The following is a 19,897-nucleotide window of genomic DNA, read 5'->3' as shown; positions in this document are numbered from 1 at the left end:
CAGGACCGTGTATTCGGTGCATCTCTAATGCCAATGTACATCCTTTATAGTAAATGCCATCGGCCAGTTTATTATATGAACAACTGAAATCCTACATGTCGGTTGCCGTTTCCGGCACTACAAGACAAAGAGAGATTGAGCCCAATTTCTGAATGTTATTTGTTTTCCCGTTAGCAAACTGCTGTCAAAAAACCAGTTGCTGTGCATGTTGGGAGAGGCGCAGATGGCACCACAGATGGCGGCTATAGAGGGACAGTAGACAGACGGGGGGGGGGGGGGGGGGGGGATAATATAAACTTACAACACAGTCCTAGCGTAGAAAAAAGTTTTCTTCTTTTTCATTTTATATTCATTAATTATGAATTGGCTAATAAACTCGTAAAAGAAGCCGCCATTTCCCTTTCCGCCTCCCCCGGAAGAATAATGACTGCATTGAAATCCCCCGAGGGGGCAATAAAAAGCGGCTTTTGCTTGCGTCGTCTGAATATTGTGTTTTTCTTGGTTAGGTGATAAGCTTGACCCCACGGCTGTGAACATTCTCCAGCAAATCATTGAGCTGGGCGCGGAACCCCACGACGCGGCTGCTGTCGCCTCCGTCGTTGCCATGGCACCCGGAACCGTTACAGTGGTCGAACAGGTGAGATGATTACATTGCCGCCCCGTGGGAACGCGCAGCCTTATTGCCTGATAAAGGTTCTCTGACTACAGGGCTATTTCTAATTCAGTTTCGAGTGGAATTCAGAATTAGGAAACGGTTTTATTGACCTCAGCAAGTTTTACTTGTCCGTTGCCGGTGTTCTCCGTGTAACTTCACATCCTGCAATATTTGTTCTTTTTTCATATCATACAGAATCCTATTTCTTTGTCATATACATGTAAGTTCTTATCATCTTTTAGCTACCACCCACAGTTTTATTTCTACAGCCCCCCCCCCTAAAATATGGATATTGCCCAGGGATGCCCAACTCGTAGCCTATGATACAATACATGGCCCAATAGTATGTGGGCACCCCTTCTGTTTATTGGACTTGGCTGTTTAAGCCACAGACCTCATTGCTGCCACTACATCAAGGATCCCCAACATTTTATACTCATGAGCCACATTTAAATGGAAAACATGTTGGGGAGCAACACAAGCATGAACAAGGTTCCTGGGGGTGCCAATAAGAGCTATAATTGGCTACCTAATTGCCCCTATGTGGACTGGTAGCCTACAGAAGGCTCTGCTTGGCATTATACTTGGTTACATTAGTGCCACCTAGAACCCTATATTTATTCAGCAGAAAGCTTTACTATACTTGAGTAAAGAACCCTAGAAGCTCCATAGCAGCTGCCATTTTAGCTTGGTCTTGTTGTTGTCTGTATGGTCTCAGTCTTATTGCTGCCCCCGCCTAGTGGTTCAACATTTAGTGTTGAGCCCAAAATTCCCTTTTTTTGCTTATTGCCCAACCTCTTGAGTACGGAAGAAAAACCCTGTACACAAGCAGAATTCTGGGAAGGAAGCCCAGGATTGCTCCTAAAATGCCCATTTGGATGGAATACCCAGAGCCGAGCAGGGCAGAATCGACCGCTTTCAGTCTTCAAACTCCTGCTTGGATTTCAGGGATATTTTTATTGATCCTCTGCTTGTTCTTCTACAGTATAATGGTATTTTATTAATCAAGCCCCGGAGAAACAGTCGCGTTCTACATTATTTATTGCCTCAAAACTTGGCAAACGTCTTTGTGCATGAAATGCCCGGTTCCATTTGTTTACAGGCTGTTAGCGTGACGGCAGTGCAGCGGGGCCGAGGGCATTCATTCAGCCCACTCCTTCCAACACAAGCAGATCCGCAGCTTCAGTAGTTGAAAGAAATGTTAGTATTTGATTTTGCCGAGTGATGTTTCAATGAAATGTCAGACTTGTCCCCCCCCCCCCCCCAAGTATAATCTTGAGCGGTGGCTTCTCCCTCCCTCTCTGTCCTGTCGAACATATTCCCCGTATTAAGCTGAATGGAGATGCCAACGAAGCCGACTGGGGGTTCCCCCCTTTGCAGAGGGGATTGTGCCGGAGGCTTTGACATAAGAACTGGAAATGGAAATTTTCTGAAGCATCATGGTGTAAACGGCGACTTTTGAAATGCAAATGCTCAAGCGCAACTGTCATTCCGCTGACAAGAGAAGCAGAAATAGAGAGAGCTGTTTCAGAGCTGACATTTGGAACATAATTCTCCCAGGAAGTTGTGTTAATCAGTTATATTTCCATAAACGGACAGGGGGAAAACAACAAAAGCGGAAGGTTCAGGAAATGGGACTAAATGGGAATAAAATGATTTGAAACTCACTGTAAAGAGAACACGTGCTCCAAGGGGGTCAGTCTGTTCTGGGGATCTTTGATCACGCAGGTTTCCTCCTGTTATTCCTTGGCTAAATCAGTGGGCACAAACCGGTTGGTCACTTTGTTGTCCAATAACAAGGACAGATTTCAGTTTTGTGCATCCCTAGTGTGAACCACAGCAGCTGTCAATCTATTTGGTTCATGCAGTTCTAAGATCAGATGTTCTTTGTCTTTACAGTAATGTCTATTAACATTTATCTGGTCTCAGTCAGTCTTGGCTTGAAGAATAATCAGCTTGGTTTCTGTCCTGTGGGCGATGATCAGGTCTGGGATTCAACATAGGCATTTCAGATACACAGAGGCCCAAGCAGCCCTCCATTGCTTGCTACAGCCAAGTTTATTAGCCTGATACCGCCCACCCATAGGTGGGGAAGTCGGGAGAAGATCCTGTTGCTTGGTGACCTCGCCAGACTAGAGGATCTTACCATGTATGGCCACCTTAAGTGGTATATGCAGAATGAACATAACGATGAACAATAGATGTACCTTCCCAGACGAGGAAAGTGGCACTTACAGAATGAGAACCCACAGATGATACCAAGCCAATTCTCTTGGGTGGGTTTAGCAGGTTTACCTTGCATAATCCCTCCCTTCATATTTGTTCTAGGTGACGGAAGAGGAGCGCACAACCAATCACGCCGTCATGATCCAGGAGGCCTTGCAGCAAGCGTCCGTGGGCCTCGGCGAGCAGCATCACTTGGTCGTTTCGGCAGATGACGTCGAGGGGATCGAGACTGTTACAGTTTATACTCAAGGGGAAGAGGCCTCGGAGTTTATCGTTTACGTACAGGAGGCCATGCAGCCCGTGGGAGATGGAACCATGGAACACATCTTGCAGGAGATCTGAAGAACCTCCCCTAACCGTAATGACCGACATTTGTTACAAATTTTGTATATTTCCTTGTAAAGTCCCCTTTTTTTAAAGAAAAAAATGAATTGAGTAAATACTATTGCCATGTAACGAGACTGCCCTAGAAGGACACTTTTCATTCAAAATGTCCTTATTTCCAGCAATAAATGCAGAAAACATTTTATTTAGCTCAGGATTATTCTTTATTCACATTAACTGCCACCTGTCTCCCCACTGCCGACCAACCAATCAAACATTCATCTTTTAGTGCCAGGTCACATGACGTTGTTCTCCTATAAATATGAAAATAAAGCAGTTCAGCTTTGTGATCAGGGCTGGAAGTTACTCAATTTCTGTCCAATTGTAGTCATTGTAATGGTTTCTAATTAATGAGACGGGCAGCGCCACTGATAGGCCACTTTGGGCACAACATTTGTTGTGTAATGACGTCTGCCCACAGCAGGGGGCGCTCTGTGCCACACAACTGTGAATGTTCTGTAAGGAGGAGAGCAACGAGTGGATAATGCCTTACATTAGTCTATGAAGCACATAAATCAGCCTACAGATTGGACACGGCCAATGGAAACAAGACCTAGAGCAGAGATTTCCAAGCTGTCCCTAAACATTAATGGGATTATTTATAAATGTTTGAGTTTGTGAATTGAAGAGTTTTCTTTTTCTAATTCAAATAAACTCACATTTAAAAGAAAAAAAATCAAATATTTACTTTATATAAAAAACTGGTTCAAATAAAAAAATTATTATGTCTCTCCACTGATATAAAGTTAGGCACCTTATCAAAATCTCTCATTTTCAAACACTATTCTGCACATATTTATTTTCTCCATTGCTTTCTCTTTTATATTTTTTACCCTTTACATTTTAAAAACATTTTTGTTTTATTTTCCTCCATCTCCTATTACCTCTGTAAAGTTGCTCATTCTCTAAATTGATAGAATTTGTTACGTATAGAATTTTCTTCCCTTTCTGGAAACCTGGAAACTTGAGAAATAGAAAGTACAGGAATGGGATCCGTTATCCAGAAAGTTCAGCTTTACAGGAAGGCCATCTCCCATAGACTCCATTATAACCTAATAGTTTAGATTTTTAAAAATGATTCCCTTTTCTCTGTAATAATAAAACAGTACCTGTACTTGATCCCAACTAAGATATAATTACCCCTTATTGGGGCAGAACAGTCCTATTGGGTTTATTTAATGGTTAAATGATTCCCTTTTCTCTGTAATAATAAAACAGTACCTGTACTTGATCCCAACTAAGATATAATTACCCCTTATTGGGGCAGAACAGCCCTATTGGGTTTATTTAATGGTTAAATGATTCCCTTTTCTCTGTAATAATAAAACAGTACCTGTACTTGATCCCAACTAAGATATAATTACCCCTTATTGGGGCAGAACAGCCCTATTGGGTTTATTTCATGGTTAAATGATTCCCTTTTCTCTGTAATAATAAAACAGTACCTGTACTTGATCCCAACTAAGATATAATTACCCTTATTGGGGCAGAACAGCCCTATTGGGTTTATTTAATGGTTAAATGATTCCCTTTTCTCTGTAATAATAAAACAGTACCTGTACTTGATCCCAACTAAGATATAATTACCCCTTATTGGGGCAGAACAGCCCTATTGGGTTTATTTAATGGTTAAATGATTCCCTTTTCTCTGTAATAATAAAACAGTGCCTGTACTTGATCCCAACTAAGATGTAATTACCCCTTATTGGGGCAGAACAGCCCTATTGGGTTTATTTAATGGTTAAATGATTCCCTTTTCTCTGTAATAATAAAACAGTACCTGTACTTGATCCCAACTAAGATATAATTACCCCTTATTGGGGCAGAACAGTCCTATTGGGTTTAATGTTTAACCTTCGATGTGGATTGTGTAGAAATTCCCTACATTCTCGTGCAGTGAGAGCCAATATATTAAAGTCTGAAGCTACACATGTAGGAAGGATTAAATAGACTGGGGCAATGAAGGGTGTCATTCCTTGCTGCAACTACTTATTTAATGAGCTCCCCATATCTACAGCAGCAGATGGCGGCAGCCATTTGTCACTACATTACAAGCCGGGGCCTTGACTCAAGCGCCAATCATAGACTCATTAAACCTCTGGATTATGGAAAATGGGCAACATGTCGATGTTAAGCTGTCGTTTCCAATCTAATGCAATAGGAATGTTTAAATGATTAGCCAACTTGACCCATGGCCAATATTAACCCCCAAATCCCCAGATGAGATGAAGTCTATCCATCCCATATGTTTTCATTTGCTTCTTAACGTGAAAGATATCACCTATTATCTTGTGTAGGCGGAAGACGATCGCTTCAGTTATAGTTGGATCATCATTAGCGTCAAACTAGGTCTCATTCTATTAAGTCCTTCCAATAATCCGCGTTGTTGCAATGCATAATAACCCGATGTGCCGAACCGACTTGGGAGCAGCAGCCGAGTATATTGATGGAAGATTATATTTTAACTCCCTTCGTTGCTCCTTCTACATCCACCTAATCGCTGAATTGAATCGCATCCCATGAAAGACGTAGACGCCGAGGTCCCATAGATCAATGTCATGCGTTCCTACAGTAATTTGCGGCTTGACTGCTTTTCATTACGTATCTCCCTTTGCAATTCTTACTGACTGCTCAAGCACATTCCAAGCGCCTACGTAAGGGCCATACGTTTCTGCGGCACTCGGCTGAATAAAATATAATTAGTGAGCTTGGAGGAAAGGGGTAAAATAGATTTCCATGGGCATGGAGTTGGAGGGGGGCTACTATAAAGAGAGTTTAGGGTTGAAGACCATTAAAGAATGGTTGCATCTCCTTATATTTAGTGTTTGCCCCATTCAGCCTTCTTCTAACACCATAGAATCATATTCTCTCACTCTGTACGTTACATGGATATACTGTGACCTGGTCACTCAGCACCATATTAAGGAGACTCTTCCTGCCGTGAAGGTCTATAAAAGGCAGATTAAGCTATTGGACTTGATCAACAAGCAAAGTCTTACTCTCCTCCTTCAGGTAATTTTACTTTATATCCTTTCCTACCTGCAGGGCTTGCTCAGCTCAGTCCCACTGAGGACAAAATGAGGATGGTCACCAAAACTGATGGAGAACAGTGGGCTACAAGTTTTTTTGAACTAGCCATGGAGACATGATCCTATTATTCCTAATTAATTTATATATAGAAATGGCTGACCAGATAGTTTGCATACAACATGCTGGACTAGTCGTATGATTAGTCTTTAGGTTGGAATTGGCCAACACATCTGCTAGTCCTGCACATCTACTCACAGCTAGTGAGATGACTTCATCTAAAGAAAAGGTCTAAGCAAGCCATGGAGACTTGCTACTTATTCCTAGTTAAACGTAATTGGTTGAACAAATGGTTCTAATATCACATGCCCTACAATCATTCTTTAGGTTGGAACTGGCAGACATTTCTGGTTGTCCTGCACATCCACCAATAGCTAATGAGAAGACTCCCTCTAAAGGAGAGGTTTAAGAAAGTCTTGGAGATTTGCTCCTATTCTATTACAAGTGAAATTATATGTATGAACATTTGAAAATAGCTGGGTAAAGGCAGCTCTAGACTTATACTCACTTGCTTCCATGTAATGGCTTCTCCAAGCACTTTGACACAAATTCCTTTCTCTTGGCGTTCCCCACCATCATAATATTGAAAAATATTAATAAAGCACTCCAATAAATAAGAATGGCATATTCTATGCCCAGTTTCCTTAGCCTTCTTCTGAATAAAATACAACATTCTTTTTTTTTTTTACCAAAGTGCTTTTTTGATTTGTGTTCTTTAAAAATGTGAAGAATATCAGGGGCTGTGTTCACTGAAGCTAGAAAAGCAAGTGCAAGTGTAGGCATTGATAAGTCTTCACCTATAGAAAAGGGTAAGGGCTGTTAGTGAGCTCTCTCTTGAGAAAGCAAGAAGTGGGAGCTGAGCTTGTGTAGTTTTGAGAGAGAAGAGAAAAAAATACCTACACAATTTAGACTGAAAGAGTCTACCTTTCTGGTTGGAATTGCTCTTATAGAGGCCGAGGCTCTATAAGAGCCACTAGACCAGCTAGACTAGACCTAATATCACAAAAATGAAAATGGATGCAATTGAAATGTATTTTATGAAGAAGAACCCTGCTGTAAATAAAACACAGGCACAGGAGCTGCTTGAAGTTACTCTGGGTGTTGCTATTACTTCCTGTGAAAAGTGTTACTACTTCTGCCAATTCCCTCTACATGATGATATCTCCCAGTATTATTTTTCTAATGCAGATGGAGCATTTTCTGGTAGAGAATAGTCTACTGACTTGTTTATAACCGTTTTTATTAATATTTTATGGCATCTTCGTGCTTTCATGCAGCAGAACTCGGTTTGTGATTGAACGATACCCCTCCTTATACAATATACTTATATTATTTTTCATGAAAGTACTTGGAGAACCTCGTCCATTAATACCGGTTAGCTGACAAGCTGCTTCCAACTGATTTATTTGCCATTGTGTCCATAGAAGCAACTCACAAAGTAATTAAGGAAGAAAGTTTTTGTGGACAGAAGGGAAAGTTCGAGCGAAGTTGTTGATTTCAGGCACATTGTAATTAAAGTTCTCCCTTCAGCTGCAACATTGATCTTCCCATTTGGTGCTGCGAGACAAGCCAGATAAATAGATGTCATTATCCTCATTCTCATTCTGAAGATGAATGGCACCGGCGTGAATATTATTAACTTATTTCATTATCTTGATTTCTTACTGGATCTTGATCTCTTTTCCTTAGCCCGGCACAAAATGAAGGTATCATCTCAACATTTCTGGGCCAAAAAAGTGCCTACCTTTGGCCTATTTAGGTATATTTATATTTTATCTACAGATCCTTTGTGCAAAACTGTGGCCCAACTAGAATGTCCCAGTTGCAAAATCTTTTAAATCTCTTTATCCCAAAACCTAGGCAAAATGGTGAATATGTGCATGAGTCTGGACAACCATGGAATCCTATATTCTCTAGACTAGAGCTGTAAGGTGTGTTGTCTCTATTTGACTCCCTAGACCAGGGGTCCCCAACCTTTCTTACTCGTGAGCCACAGTCAAACGTAAAAAGACTTGGGGAGCAACACAAGCACCATAAAAGTTCATGGAGGAGCCAAATAAGGGCTGTGATTGGCTATTAGGGGCCTCTATGCACCCTATCAGCTTACAGGGGCTTTATTTGGTAGGAAATCTTGTTTTTATTCAACCTAAACTTGCCCCCAAGTCAGGAATTCAAAAATAACTCCCTGGTTTGGGGGCACTGAGAGCAACATCCAAGGGGTTGGGGAGCAACATGTTGCCCCCTGAGCCACTGGTTGGGGATCACTGCTTCTTACTCTAACTTTTTATGCATTTCAGACCAAAGGAACTAGGTGCTACAGTCTGACCAATGAAAGCCCAAGCCCATGAACACTTGGGGGCCTATTCATCAATGTACGAGTTTGAATCCTGAAATGGGTAAAATTCGGATTAGATACGATAATTTCTGATGATCGCAAATATCATGAAAATGCTTACGAAAAAATCATAATAGTCACGATGATATCGTATTGGCGATACGAAAGTCATGAAATTTTCGTATCTGAACGATCGTAAACGGCGGGAAAACCTTTCTGATCCTTCAGTGCATGATTTTGGAAGTCTCCCATAGGGCTCAATGGCACTCTGCAGCTCCAACCCGGCCCAAGGAAAGCCTCCCATAGGGCTCAATGGCACTCTGCAGCTCCAACCCGGCCCAAGGAAAGTCTCCCATAGGGCTCAATGGCACTCTGCAGCTCCAACCCGGCCCAAGGAAAGCGTCCCATAGGGCTCAATGGCACTCTGCAGCTCCAACCCGGCCCAAGGAAAGCCTCCCATAGGGCTCAATGGCACTCTGCAGCTCCAACCCGGCCCAAGGAAAGTCTCCCATAGGGCTCAATGGCACTCTGCAGCTCCAACCCGGCCCAAGGAAAGTCTCCCATAGGGCTCAATGGCACTCTGCAGCTCCAACCCGGCCCAAGGAAAATCTCCCATAGGGCTCAATGGCACTCTGCAGCTCCAACCCGGCCCAAGGAAAGTCTCCCATAGGGCTCAATGGCACTCTGCAGCTCCAACCCGGCCCAAGGAAAGTCTCCCATAGGGCTCAATGGCACTCTGCAGCTCCAACCCGGCCCAAGGAAAGTCTCCCATAGGGCTCAATGGCACTCTGCAGCTCCAACCCGGCCCAAGGAAAGTCTCCCATAGGGCTCAATGGCACTCTGCAGCTCCAACCCGGCCCAAGGAAAGTCTCCCATAGGGCTCAATTGCACTCTGCAGCTCCAAAGGGCTCAATGGCACTCTGCAGCTCCAACCCGGCCCAAGGAAAGCCTCCCATAGGGCTCAATGGCACTCTGCAGCTCCAACCCGGCCCAAGGAAAGTCTCCCATAGGGCTCAATGGCACTCTGCAGCTCCAACCCGGCCCAAGGAAAGTCTCCCATAGGGCTCAATGGCACTCTGCAGCTCCAACCCGGCCCAAGGAAAGTCTCCCATAGGGCTCAATGGCACTCTGCAGCTCCAACCCGGCCCAAGGAAAGTCTCCCATAGGGCTCAATGGCACTCTGCAGCTCCAACCCGGCCCAAGGAAAGGCACCATACCGAAGCTTGAATGTAAAAAAAAAACACTCCTACTTGTTGCGACAGTACGATTTTGTCACGTAATTTTTGACGCACAGTACGGAAAAGTCGGCGAAAATATGCAAGGTACAAAAAAATACGAATTAGTTGTATTTGGAGCGATCATACTTTGATGAATAGGCCCCTTGGTCTGAGAACCTGGTGGGTTTCTTGCTGGATTTCCAATCATCCAAACATTGATGGCAATGAATTTATCCCCCCCAATCTCTATGCTGACACTTTTCATAAAGTCTTGACCAAGAGCATTTTTATTTTTTCATTATTTCTGTGATATCCATCAAGCTTGGAATATCTAGGAACACCAAATAAAAATTGACAGGATCCGCAGTATCTGATCCATTTATCCATTCCAGAAAATGTCCAACAAGCACTCGATAGTGCTGACCGTGTTATTAAATTACATTGACTATTATTGGATGTCCCGTTAATCATCACTGGCTCTATACTGTTACGCATTACCATGCTGTAAATGGGCATTAAATATTGATAATGGCTGCCATACTTAGTGACTTACAGGAAGATCATAAATTAGAATGCGTTGAGAAACGATGAATCTGCTGAAGAGCTTTCGTCTGTCACGCGTTCTGCCAAGGCAGCTTTACAGAAAATGCAATTTACCAGGAAATGGAAAACGAATGAGAGAAACTGCTTCTTGGTTCTGTCGTTGGCCGGTCCATGAATGGAGTGAGATGTAGATAAAAAAGCAAAGTAGCCAGATCATTGGCTCTTAGGCCTACCACAGAAGGGCCTAATCTCATGGGTTTACAACATGCTAACAGACCCGCTATGCCCAAACATAGGTACATGACTAAATGGGCCAACTGCCTACCAACCCAACCAACCACAGAAGACTCCCCCCACTTCACATCTTTGGACATGCCCCAAGATACTGACTCTTTGGGATAACGTAGCAGACCTACTAACCAACCTAACCACTCAGGTCTTGCCAAAAGACCCACTTACCTCTATATTGGGGAGGCCCTTTCCCGAGCTTTCCAAATACTCCCTGACCTTAGTCAATCATGTCTCAACAGCGACCTGCACAGCTTTAGCAGCTAAATGGAAATCTGCAGACCCACCCATCATATCAGAAGTAATTACTAGACACTTTGAGGATAGGATAGCATTTCTTCAAAATAAATCTGCTAATTTTCAAAAGGTCTGGTCTATTTGGGAGTTAAGGGCCTCGCCAATCAAATGTCTAGCAATATGCAGAGTCATCTCTTAAACCCCGGCCCATCCCAGGTCTAAGCTTCCTTCAACCAACTTAAATCTCCAAAACTATCAAGGCTGTTAGTTAACCTTTCCTTTTTTATATAAGTTTCCCAGGTTTTCATATCCTCCCTATCCATCCCCCCCACCCTACCTTACTACCCTCTTCTCCCCCCCCCACCCTACTTTCCCTATCTCTCCCCTACTAGTGATGGGCAAAATTTTTCGACAGGCATGGATTAGCGGCGAATTTCCGTGTTTCGCCATTGGTGGATTGTTTCGTGAAACGGATGAAAAAAATTGAATAAAAATGTAAGTTACAAAAAAACACAAGCAAAGCAGCCAATAATATGAGAGCGCCAGTCCAAACTTTCTTCTTTTGATTATAATTGGAAGATGTGCTCCGATTCTTTCTCTTCAATATAAAATAGATACAACCAACCGGCTGTCAGATAAACGGGGGGCTGTAGGGGAAGGAGCTGCAAGTTCTGTTGCGTCGCTCAAGCAATTAGTACTTTTTGTATTTCTCATTAGGCAAAGCTGGGGAATGCGGTATCGATTCAGCGAGTTGCATGTCATTAAAAGAACATTATATCTGTACATCAGGATGCCGGGGAACGCTGAGTTTGCCTACAGTACTCTGGGTTTGGGAAGCAAAAAGTTCTCTTCCAATTAAATTGTCCATCTCATCTCCCGATGGCTCCGCTCAATATATCCGCTAACTTGCCAGAACTGATAACTCAAATATAGTTCTCTTATTATTAGTGACGACCCAGAAAGGATAAACACGTAGGTGCAGCCTACTCTCTAAATAATATCTGCTGCACAGTCTAATGAGCAAAAAAGACAAAACTAGAAGCTTTTTTTGTTGTTAACCCATTAAGATTGAGCAGCTTCATTTTCTTCTTCTGCCTGTTTAGCCTACAATGACCTGCTCTTCTAGTTCTTGTTGAGCCTACAATGACCTGCTCTTCTAGTTCCTGTTGAGCCTACAATGACCTGCTCTTCTAGTTCCTGTTGAGCCTACAATGACCTGCTCTTCTAGTTCCTGTTGAGCCTACAATGACCTGCTCTTCTAGTTCCTGTTGAGCCTACAATGACCTGCTCTTCTAGTTCTTGTTGAGCCTACAATGACCTGCTCTTCTAGTTCTTGTTGAGCCTACAATGACCTGCTCTTCTATTTCCTGTTGAGCCTACAATGACCTGCTCTTCTAGTTCTTGTTGAACCTACAATTACCTGCTCTTCTAGTTCTTGTTGAGCCTACAATGACCTGCTCTTCTAGTTCCTGTTGAGCCTACAATGACCTGCTCTTCTAGTTCTTGTTGAGCCTACAATGACCTGCTCTTCTAGTTCCTGTTCAGCCTACAATGACCTGCTCTTCTAGTTCTTGTTGAGTCTACAATGACCTGCTCTTCTAGTTCCTGTTGAGCCTACAATGACCTGCTCTTCTATTTCCTGTTGAGCCTACAATGACCTGCTCTTCTAGTTCTTGTTGAACCTACAATTACCTGCTCTTCTAGTTCTTGTTGAGCCTACAATGACCTGCTCTTCTAGTTCCTGTTGAGCCTACAATGACCTGCTCTTCTAGTTCTTGTTGAGCCTACAATGACCTGCTCTTCTAGTTCCTGTTCAGCCTACAATGACCTGCTCTTCTAGTTCTTGTTGAGCCTACAATGACCTGCTCTTCTAGTTCATGTCGAGTCTACAATGACCTGCTCTTCTAGTTCCTGTTGAGCCTACAATGACCTGCTCTTCTAGTTCTTGTTGAGTCTACAATGACCTGCTCTTCTAGTTCCTGTTGAGCCTACAATGACCTGCTCTTCTATTTCCTGTTGAGCCTACAATGACCTGCTCTTCTAGTTCCTGTTGAGCCTACAATGACCTGCTCTTCTAGTTCTTGTTGAGCCTACAATGACCTGCTCTTCTAGTTCCTGTTGAGCCTACAATGACCTGCTCTTCTAGTTCTTGTTGAGCCTACAATGACCTGCTCTTCTAGTTCCTGTTGAGCCTACAATGACCTGCTCTTCTAGTTCCTGTTGAGCCTACAATGACCTGCTCTTTTAGTTCCTGTTGAGCCTACAATGACCTGCTCTTCTAGCTCCTGTTGAGCCTTCTCACATGTAGTTGTGGGCATGGTGCCCCGGGATCCCTATAAACCCTAACAACTGGGACCTGGCCAGTGTTGGACTGGGACACCAGGGACCCACCAGAAAACCGTAATTCTTAAGCCCGCTCTCCAATCTATTTCCTCCTCTCCTCATTCAACCTCTTTGTTCTCCTAGTTTTTTTTTACATGCTGAGTGGAATTTTTCGCCAGGCATGGATTCGCAGCGAAATTTCGCATTTTGCTAATGGTGGATTTTCTTCTCAAAACAGGCATAAAAATTTATCGTGAAAAAAATTGCCAGAGTGAGGAAAAAGTTGTGGTTGCATCAAAAAAAGTCACACACGTCAAAAAAGGACCAAGTTTCATGAATTGTTCGCTGTTTTGCGAATTTTTCTTCGTGACCGCACCTATTTTGCCGAGACCACTCCCAATTTGACACAACCACAACTTTTTTTTTGAAGTGCAACTAATTTTTCAGAGGCAAATTTTCACAGAAGTTTCGCGAAACAATTCGCCAATGGCTAAATGCAGAAATTCACTGAGAATCCATGCCTGGCAAAAAAAATTCCTTCCATCGATTTTGCATTTTTGATTTCCCTACAGAAATAGGGAATTATCATGAAATAGGTAAAATGGTTAGGAATAGGAGGGCCCTTGACTCAGACTAAGACCACTGATAGTTTTTTCGGTATTCTGTTCGGCCAGTCCAACTCCGGTAATTCTAGGATTTCCCTAAGTATGGGTGCAACTGACTTGTGCCAAGCAAATCAGACAAAAATACTGTTATTGATGCTACATACATTGAAGATCTGGATGTGAAGCCCCCCAACACTAAGGGGCCCATTTACTAAACAATTTTGAGATATATAGTAGAATTAAGTCTAAAACAACTGGACTTTTCTGAGTTTTTTCTTGAAAACGTTTCACCACTCATCCGAGTGGCTTCAAATGACTGGTAGGATTAACTTTGAAGGATTAACCCCTGCATCAATGGGAATCCTGGTACCATTGTGATTGGATCATACCTTTTTACACCTGTCAGTTTCAGCTAACACCTAACAAGTTCAATGGAACCATTGTGATTGGATGTCTGTGTCTGTACTTCCCTCAAGAGTTTAAATACCGGGGAATTCCCTACCAGTCATTGAACTGAAGAAGCCACTCGGATGAGTGGTGAAACATTTTCAAGAAAAACTCAGGAAAGTCCAGTTGTTTTAGACTTAATTCTACTAGATACTGTATATCATGGCCTGGATGAATGAGAATCTTTATAGACAATTTTGAGATAATTTCATATTTTTTCTAACTTATACAACATTTCGGAATGTGTGCAAAAAGTTAGTTAAAATTCCACGAAACAACATACATTTTGGAATTCTTTAATGCTTTGGTAACACTTTACTCGGGACTATCTTTTCGCCAGGTTTGATCTGTCGAGTCCCATTGAGTCCTATGGAAGGCTTCCCAAGCAAGAAAGGTTTTCGTGGCTTAACAAACTTTTTGGCACAAAAATTTTAGTGACTTTCGGAACGCAATTGCGATATTTTGGTACGAACGTTAAAAACATTTTCGTGACAGTTGTGTTTTGGACTTCTGTGGCAACCCTATGCCACTGCCGCCTTTTAGCATGAAAATCTATGCCTCTGAGGATGCCCTTATTATCTCCCCATCCCATAATTCCAATCCAAGTATATGAAATGCAGCCCTTCTAGCCATATTCTATATACATTTCTTTCTGCTTTAGTAGAAACCTTCAAAAGTTGTTTCTCTCTTCATGGCCCCCACCAATAATATACATTTTATAACATTATTTTAATAACTGAGAAGTTTCCATGAACCCTTCTGACGAGTCCCAGCTAAGACCAATGACATCTTTGTGTCTTGTGTCCAACTAATAGCATTTACTGCACTTTATAGTCAATGGTTGCTACAATGGGCCATGGCTGTAGGGTCCCTAGAAGACCCAGGCCAAGATGCTTAGGATTCCATAGTCCTGTCTTTGGCATCTGGTTGTCACACAGGTCCAATGTCGGACTGGCCCACGAGGATACCAGGAAAACTCCCGGTGGGCCCAGTTATTAGTAGTCCCTCTTGCTTCTAACTATTTGCTGGACTGGTCCATTGGGGATACCAGAAAACTCCCGGTGGCCTGCTTCATGGTCATTCCCTATTCCTGTATGAGAACAAAGAGGAACAAAAAGCCTTAGATAATAAAGCGATTAAATGAGCAAAGAATGAAAAATAGTTTAGAGTATGGGGCCATGGTCCAAAGTTTTCTGGTGGGCCCCTGGCACCTCAGTCCGACACTGCACAGGTCCAGCAAGTATCGTAACAAAGGCTTCACAGTGAAGAGCAGAACCAACTGCCCTTGAGCAGATGTCAAGCCTGGAATGATGAGATCTACAGATTCTTTTTTCTTTGTCGCTCTTTATATCATTTTTTTTGTTATATTGGTTTAATCCATGTAACAAATCAGCCATCTGGTAAATATGATCATGTTAAGAGCTCCTTCTGAACTCTGGATAAACACCATCTGGCTCCTGTTCCATTATCTCTCTTTGCAGTTTCCGCACGTAGATCTTCGAACCAGCGCTGGGAGTTTGTACCTTACGTCCCCCCGGCTCAGATCTGCATTTTCCACTTTGAAAATTCTCCTTTTTTTTTCTCAATAATAAAACATGATCAGAAAAAAGAACAAGACAAATTTACTGCGTTGCTTTTACATTATTCACGTTACTTCCCAGTAAACAAGAAAATATTGAGAAAGGTTCTGTTTTGTAGGTTTGCTCTTTCCTTCAGTTTAATGATGATAATGTTTATTAAATGGCGAGAGTCGCTCTACAGCTCAGGTGAAAAGAACCCACATATATACAGTATACAATGCAGTACAGGTATGGGACCCATTATCCAGAATGCTAGGGACCTGGGGTTTTCTGGATAAGGGATCTTTCTATACCTTGGCTATCCTACCTTAAATCTACTAAAAGATTTTTTTAAACATTAAATAAACCCAATAGGGCTGTTCTGCCCCCAATAAGGGGTAATTATATCTTAGTTGGGATCAAGTACAGGTACTGTTTTATTACTACAGAGAAAAGGGAATCATTTAACCATTAAATAAACCCAATAGGGCTGTTCTGCCCCCAATAAGGGGTAATTATATCTTAGTTGGGATCAAGTACAGGTACTGTTTTATTATTACAGAGAAAAGGGAATCATTTAACCATGAAATAAACCCAATAGGGCTGTTCTGCCCCCAATAAGGGGTAATTATATCTTAGTTGGGATCAAGTACAGGTACTGTTTTATTATTACAGAGAAAAGGGAATCATTTAACCATTAAATAAACCCAATAGGGCTGTTCTGCCCCCAATAAGGGGTAATTATATCTTAGTTGGGATCAAGTACAGGTACTGTTTTATTATTACAGAGAAAAGGGAATCATTTAACCATTAAATAAACCCAATAGGGCTGTTCTGCCCCAATAAGGGGTAATTATATCTTAGTTGGGATCAAGTACAGGTACTGTTTTATTATTATAGAGAAAAGGGAATCATTTAACCATTAAATAAACCCAATAGGGCTGTTCTGCCCCAATAAGGGGTAATTATATCTTAGTTGGGATCAAGTACAGGTACTGTTTTATTATTATAGAGAAAAGGGAATCATTTAACCATTAAATAAACCCAATAGGGCTGTTCTGCCCCAATAAGGGGTAATTATATCTTAGTTGGGATCAAGTACAGGTACTGTTTTATTATTATAGAGAAAAGGGAATCATTTAACCATTAAATAAACCCAATAGGGCTGTTCTGCCCCAATAAGGGGTAATTATATCTTAGTTGGGATCAAGTACAGGTACTGTTTTATTATTACAGAGAAAAGGGGATCATTTAACCATTAAATAAACCCAATAGGACTGTTCTGCCCCCAATAAGGGGTAATTATATCTTAGTTGGGATCAAGTACAGGTACTGTTTTATTATTACAGAGAAAAGGGAATCATTTAACCATGAAATAAACCCAATAGGGCTGTTCTGCCCCAATAAGGGGTAATTATATCTTAGTTGGGATCAAGTACAGGTACTGTTTTATTATTACAGAGAAAAGGGAATCATTTAACCATTAAATAAACCCAATAGGGCTGTTCTGCCCCAATAAGGGGTAATTATATCTTAGTTGGGATCAAGTACAGGTACTGTTTTATTATTACAGAGAAAGGGAATCATTTAACCATGAAATAAACCCAATAGGGCTGTTCTGCCCCCAATAAGGGGTAATTATATCTTAGTTGGGATCAAGTACAGGTACTGTTTTATTATTACAGAGAAAAGGGAATCATTTAACCATGAAATAAACCCAATAGGGCTGTTCTGCCCCCAATAAGGGGTAATTATATCTTAGTTGGGATCAAGTACAGGTACTGTTTTATTATTACAGAGAAAAGGGAAATCATTTTTAAAAATTAGAATTATTTGCTTATAATGGAGTAAATGGGAGATGGCCTTCAAGTAATTCTGGATAACGGGTTTCCGGATTACGGATCCTATACCTGTATTATATATCGCTGAATGCAGCAAATGTAACAGCAAAGATTCGTTAGTAAGAAATAAAAAGCATGATTTTGCTCGTGATTTATTATGCGTCAAAACAGCAACCAATCTGAAAGCAAAAATACGCCATCTAAGACCTGTCGAGAGCGTGTAGAAGCCAATGGCTGATGTTCCTTTTACAACTGGAAGATCTTTCTTTATTTCATGGTTTTAGAGGTTTTGGGGGTTTTTTGATGCTGGGTTTTGTGCAACAGTATGAAAAAAAGTTGCGGTTTTCATAGACGAACAGTCAGAATTAGCAGTTTCACCCAGGAACTTGCAATAATTTCTTATATTCAAGGATAGAACACAGGTCTCTGGCATCTATTTTTTTATATTTTACGTGACAGACACAATGACATCAGCGCACCACCGCTGTGTCCCACATGGCACCAATGGGCACTGCCATTTTGGAGGTGGCGCCGGAGGAGAAAGGAGCGCCATTGGCTGCTCCACACAAGTCTTAGTGAAGTGCTGACAAACCTGTACAGATTTATAACTATAGGGGGAGCAGACTCAGCTACTGGGGGGGCTGGGGGGGGGGCTAGGGGGGTAGGATATTATAATTATACCTTTGAGTAACCTGAACCATGAGATGTAAAGGGAGATGGTGTCACAGCTAAAATAAGCAATTTCATCACAGCTAAAGATTATTTGCAGAATAAACACCAGTGATTCATTATCACCTGAACAAACAAAACTATAGGAGGCAGCGAGCATATGGTGCGTGAGCGGCACCACTAAATACTACCAACTGCAACACCGTCACCCACCCAGAGCCCTGTAATCTGTATATGAATATACAGTGCCTTGGGCACAGGCACATATACAGGACAACGGCCACCAACTCGAATATCTTGTATTTATTTAGTGTATTTCAATTGGGCAGGAAAGGCAGTTTCTAACCCACAAATATACTATATTTATATTTGCTGTTAGGCTGCGTAATAGTTGGTAGGGATTCACTAAACTAGAGTCAGTTTCACCCCACGATCGTCATAGCACACAACCAAAATCTTATTCTCATTATACAGGTATGGGATCCGTTATCCGGAAACCCGTTATCCAGAAAGTTCAGAATTAGGGGAAGGCCATCTCCCATAGACAATGTCATAAACAAATAATTCTAATTTTCAAAGATGATTCCCTTTTCTTTGTAATAATAAAACAGTACCTGTACTTGATCCCAACTAAGATATAATTACCCCTTATTGGGGGCAGAACAGTCCTATTGGGTTTATTTAATGGTTAAATGATTCCCTTTTCTCTGTAATAATAAAACAGTACCTGTACTTGATCCCAACTAAGATACAATTACCCCTTATTGGGGCAGAACAGCCCTATTGGGTTTATTTAATGGTTAAATGATTCCCTTTTCTCTGTAATAATAAAACAGTACCTGTACTTGATCCCAACTAAGATATAATTACCCCTTATTGGGGGCAGAACAGCCCTATTGGGTTTATTTAATGGTTAAATGATTCCCTTTTCTCTGTAATAATAAAACAGTACCTGTACTTGATCCCAACTAAGATATAATTACCCCTTATTGGGGGCAGAACAGCCCTATTGGGTTTATTTAATGGTTAAATGATTCCCTTTTCTCTGTAATAATAAAACAGTACCTGTACTTGATCCCAACTAAGATATAATTACCCCTTATTGGGGCAGAACAGTCCTATTGGGTTTATTTAATGGTTAAATGATTCCCTTTTCTCTGTAATAATAAAACAGTACCTGTACTTGATCCCAACTAAGATATAATTACCCCTTATTGGGGCAGAACAGTCCTATTGGGTTTATTTAATGGTTAAATGATTCCCTTTTCTCTGTAATAATAAAACAGTACCTGTACTTGATCCCAACTAAGATTTTTGCTCGTTGCTAACAGTTAAAAACTGAGAGCTGTAGAATAGGAATAAATATGGTGGCAAAATGACATGTTTACTATATGTCAACCTTGATATCCTTGATGAATAGTATTTAATAGAAATTTACATCTAGAGAAATATTTAAGAGAATATTGTTTATTTTCATTTCCT

General features: G+C 41.5%; 1 protein-coding gene across 2 annotated transcripts in view; it reads left to right on the top strand.

Annotated features, from left to right (window-relative positions):
- The window catches only part of zfat (zinc finger and AT-hook domain containing), a 49,008-nt gene extending 45,432 nt beyond the window's left edge, over positions 1 to 3,576 (top strand). For both annotated transcript variants that reach the window (XM_012964853.3, NM_001079573.1), the window contains 2 exon segments: positions 507 to 637; positions 2,984 to 3,576. In XM_012964853.3, coding sequence (XP_012820307.2) covers positions 507 to 637; positions 2,984 to 3,223 — 371 coding nt within the window. In that variant the 3' untranslated portion in view covers positions 3,224 to 3,576.
- The last annotated feature ends 16,321 nt before the right edge of the window (positions 3,577 to 19,897 follow it).

The sequence above is a fragment of the Xenopus tropicalis genome, chromosome 6 (assembly GCF_000004195.4).
Source record: "Xenopus tropicalis strain Nigerian chromosome 6, UCB_Xtro_10.0, whole genome shotgun sequence".
In the NCBI taxonomy this organism is placed as follows: domain Eukaryota; kingdom Metazoa; phylum Chordata; class Amphibia; order Anura; family Pipidae; genus Xenopus; species Xenopus tropicalis.
Note: the sequence above shows the minus strand (reverse complement) of the source record. Positions and strands in the feature narration are given on the sequence as shown.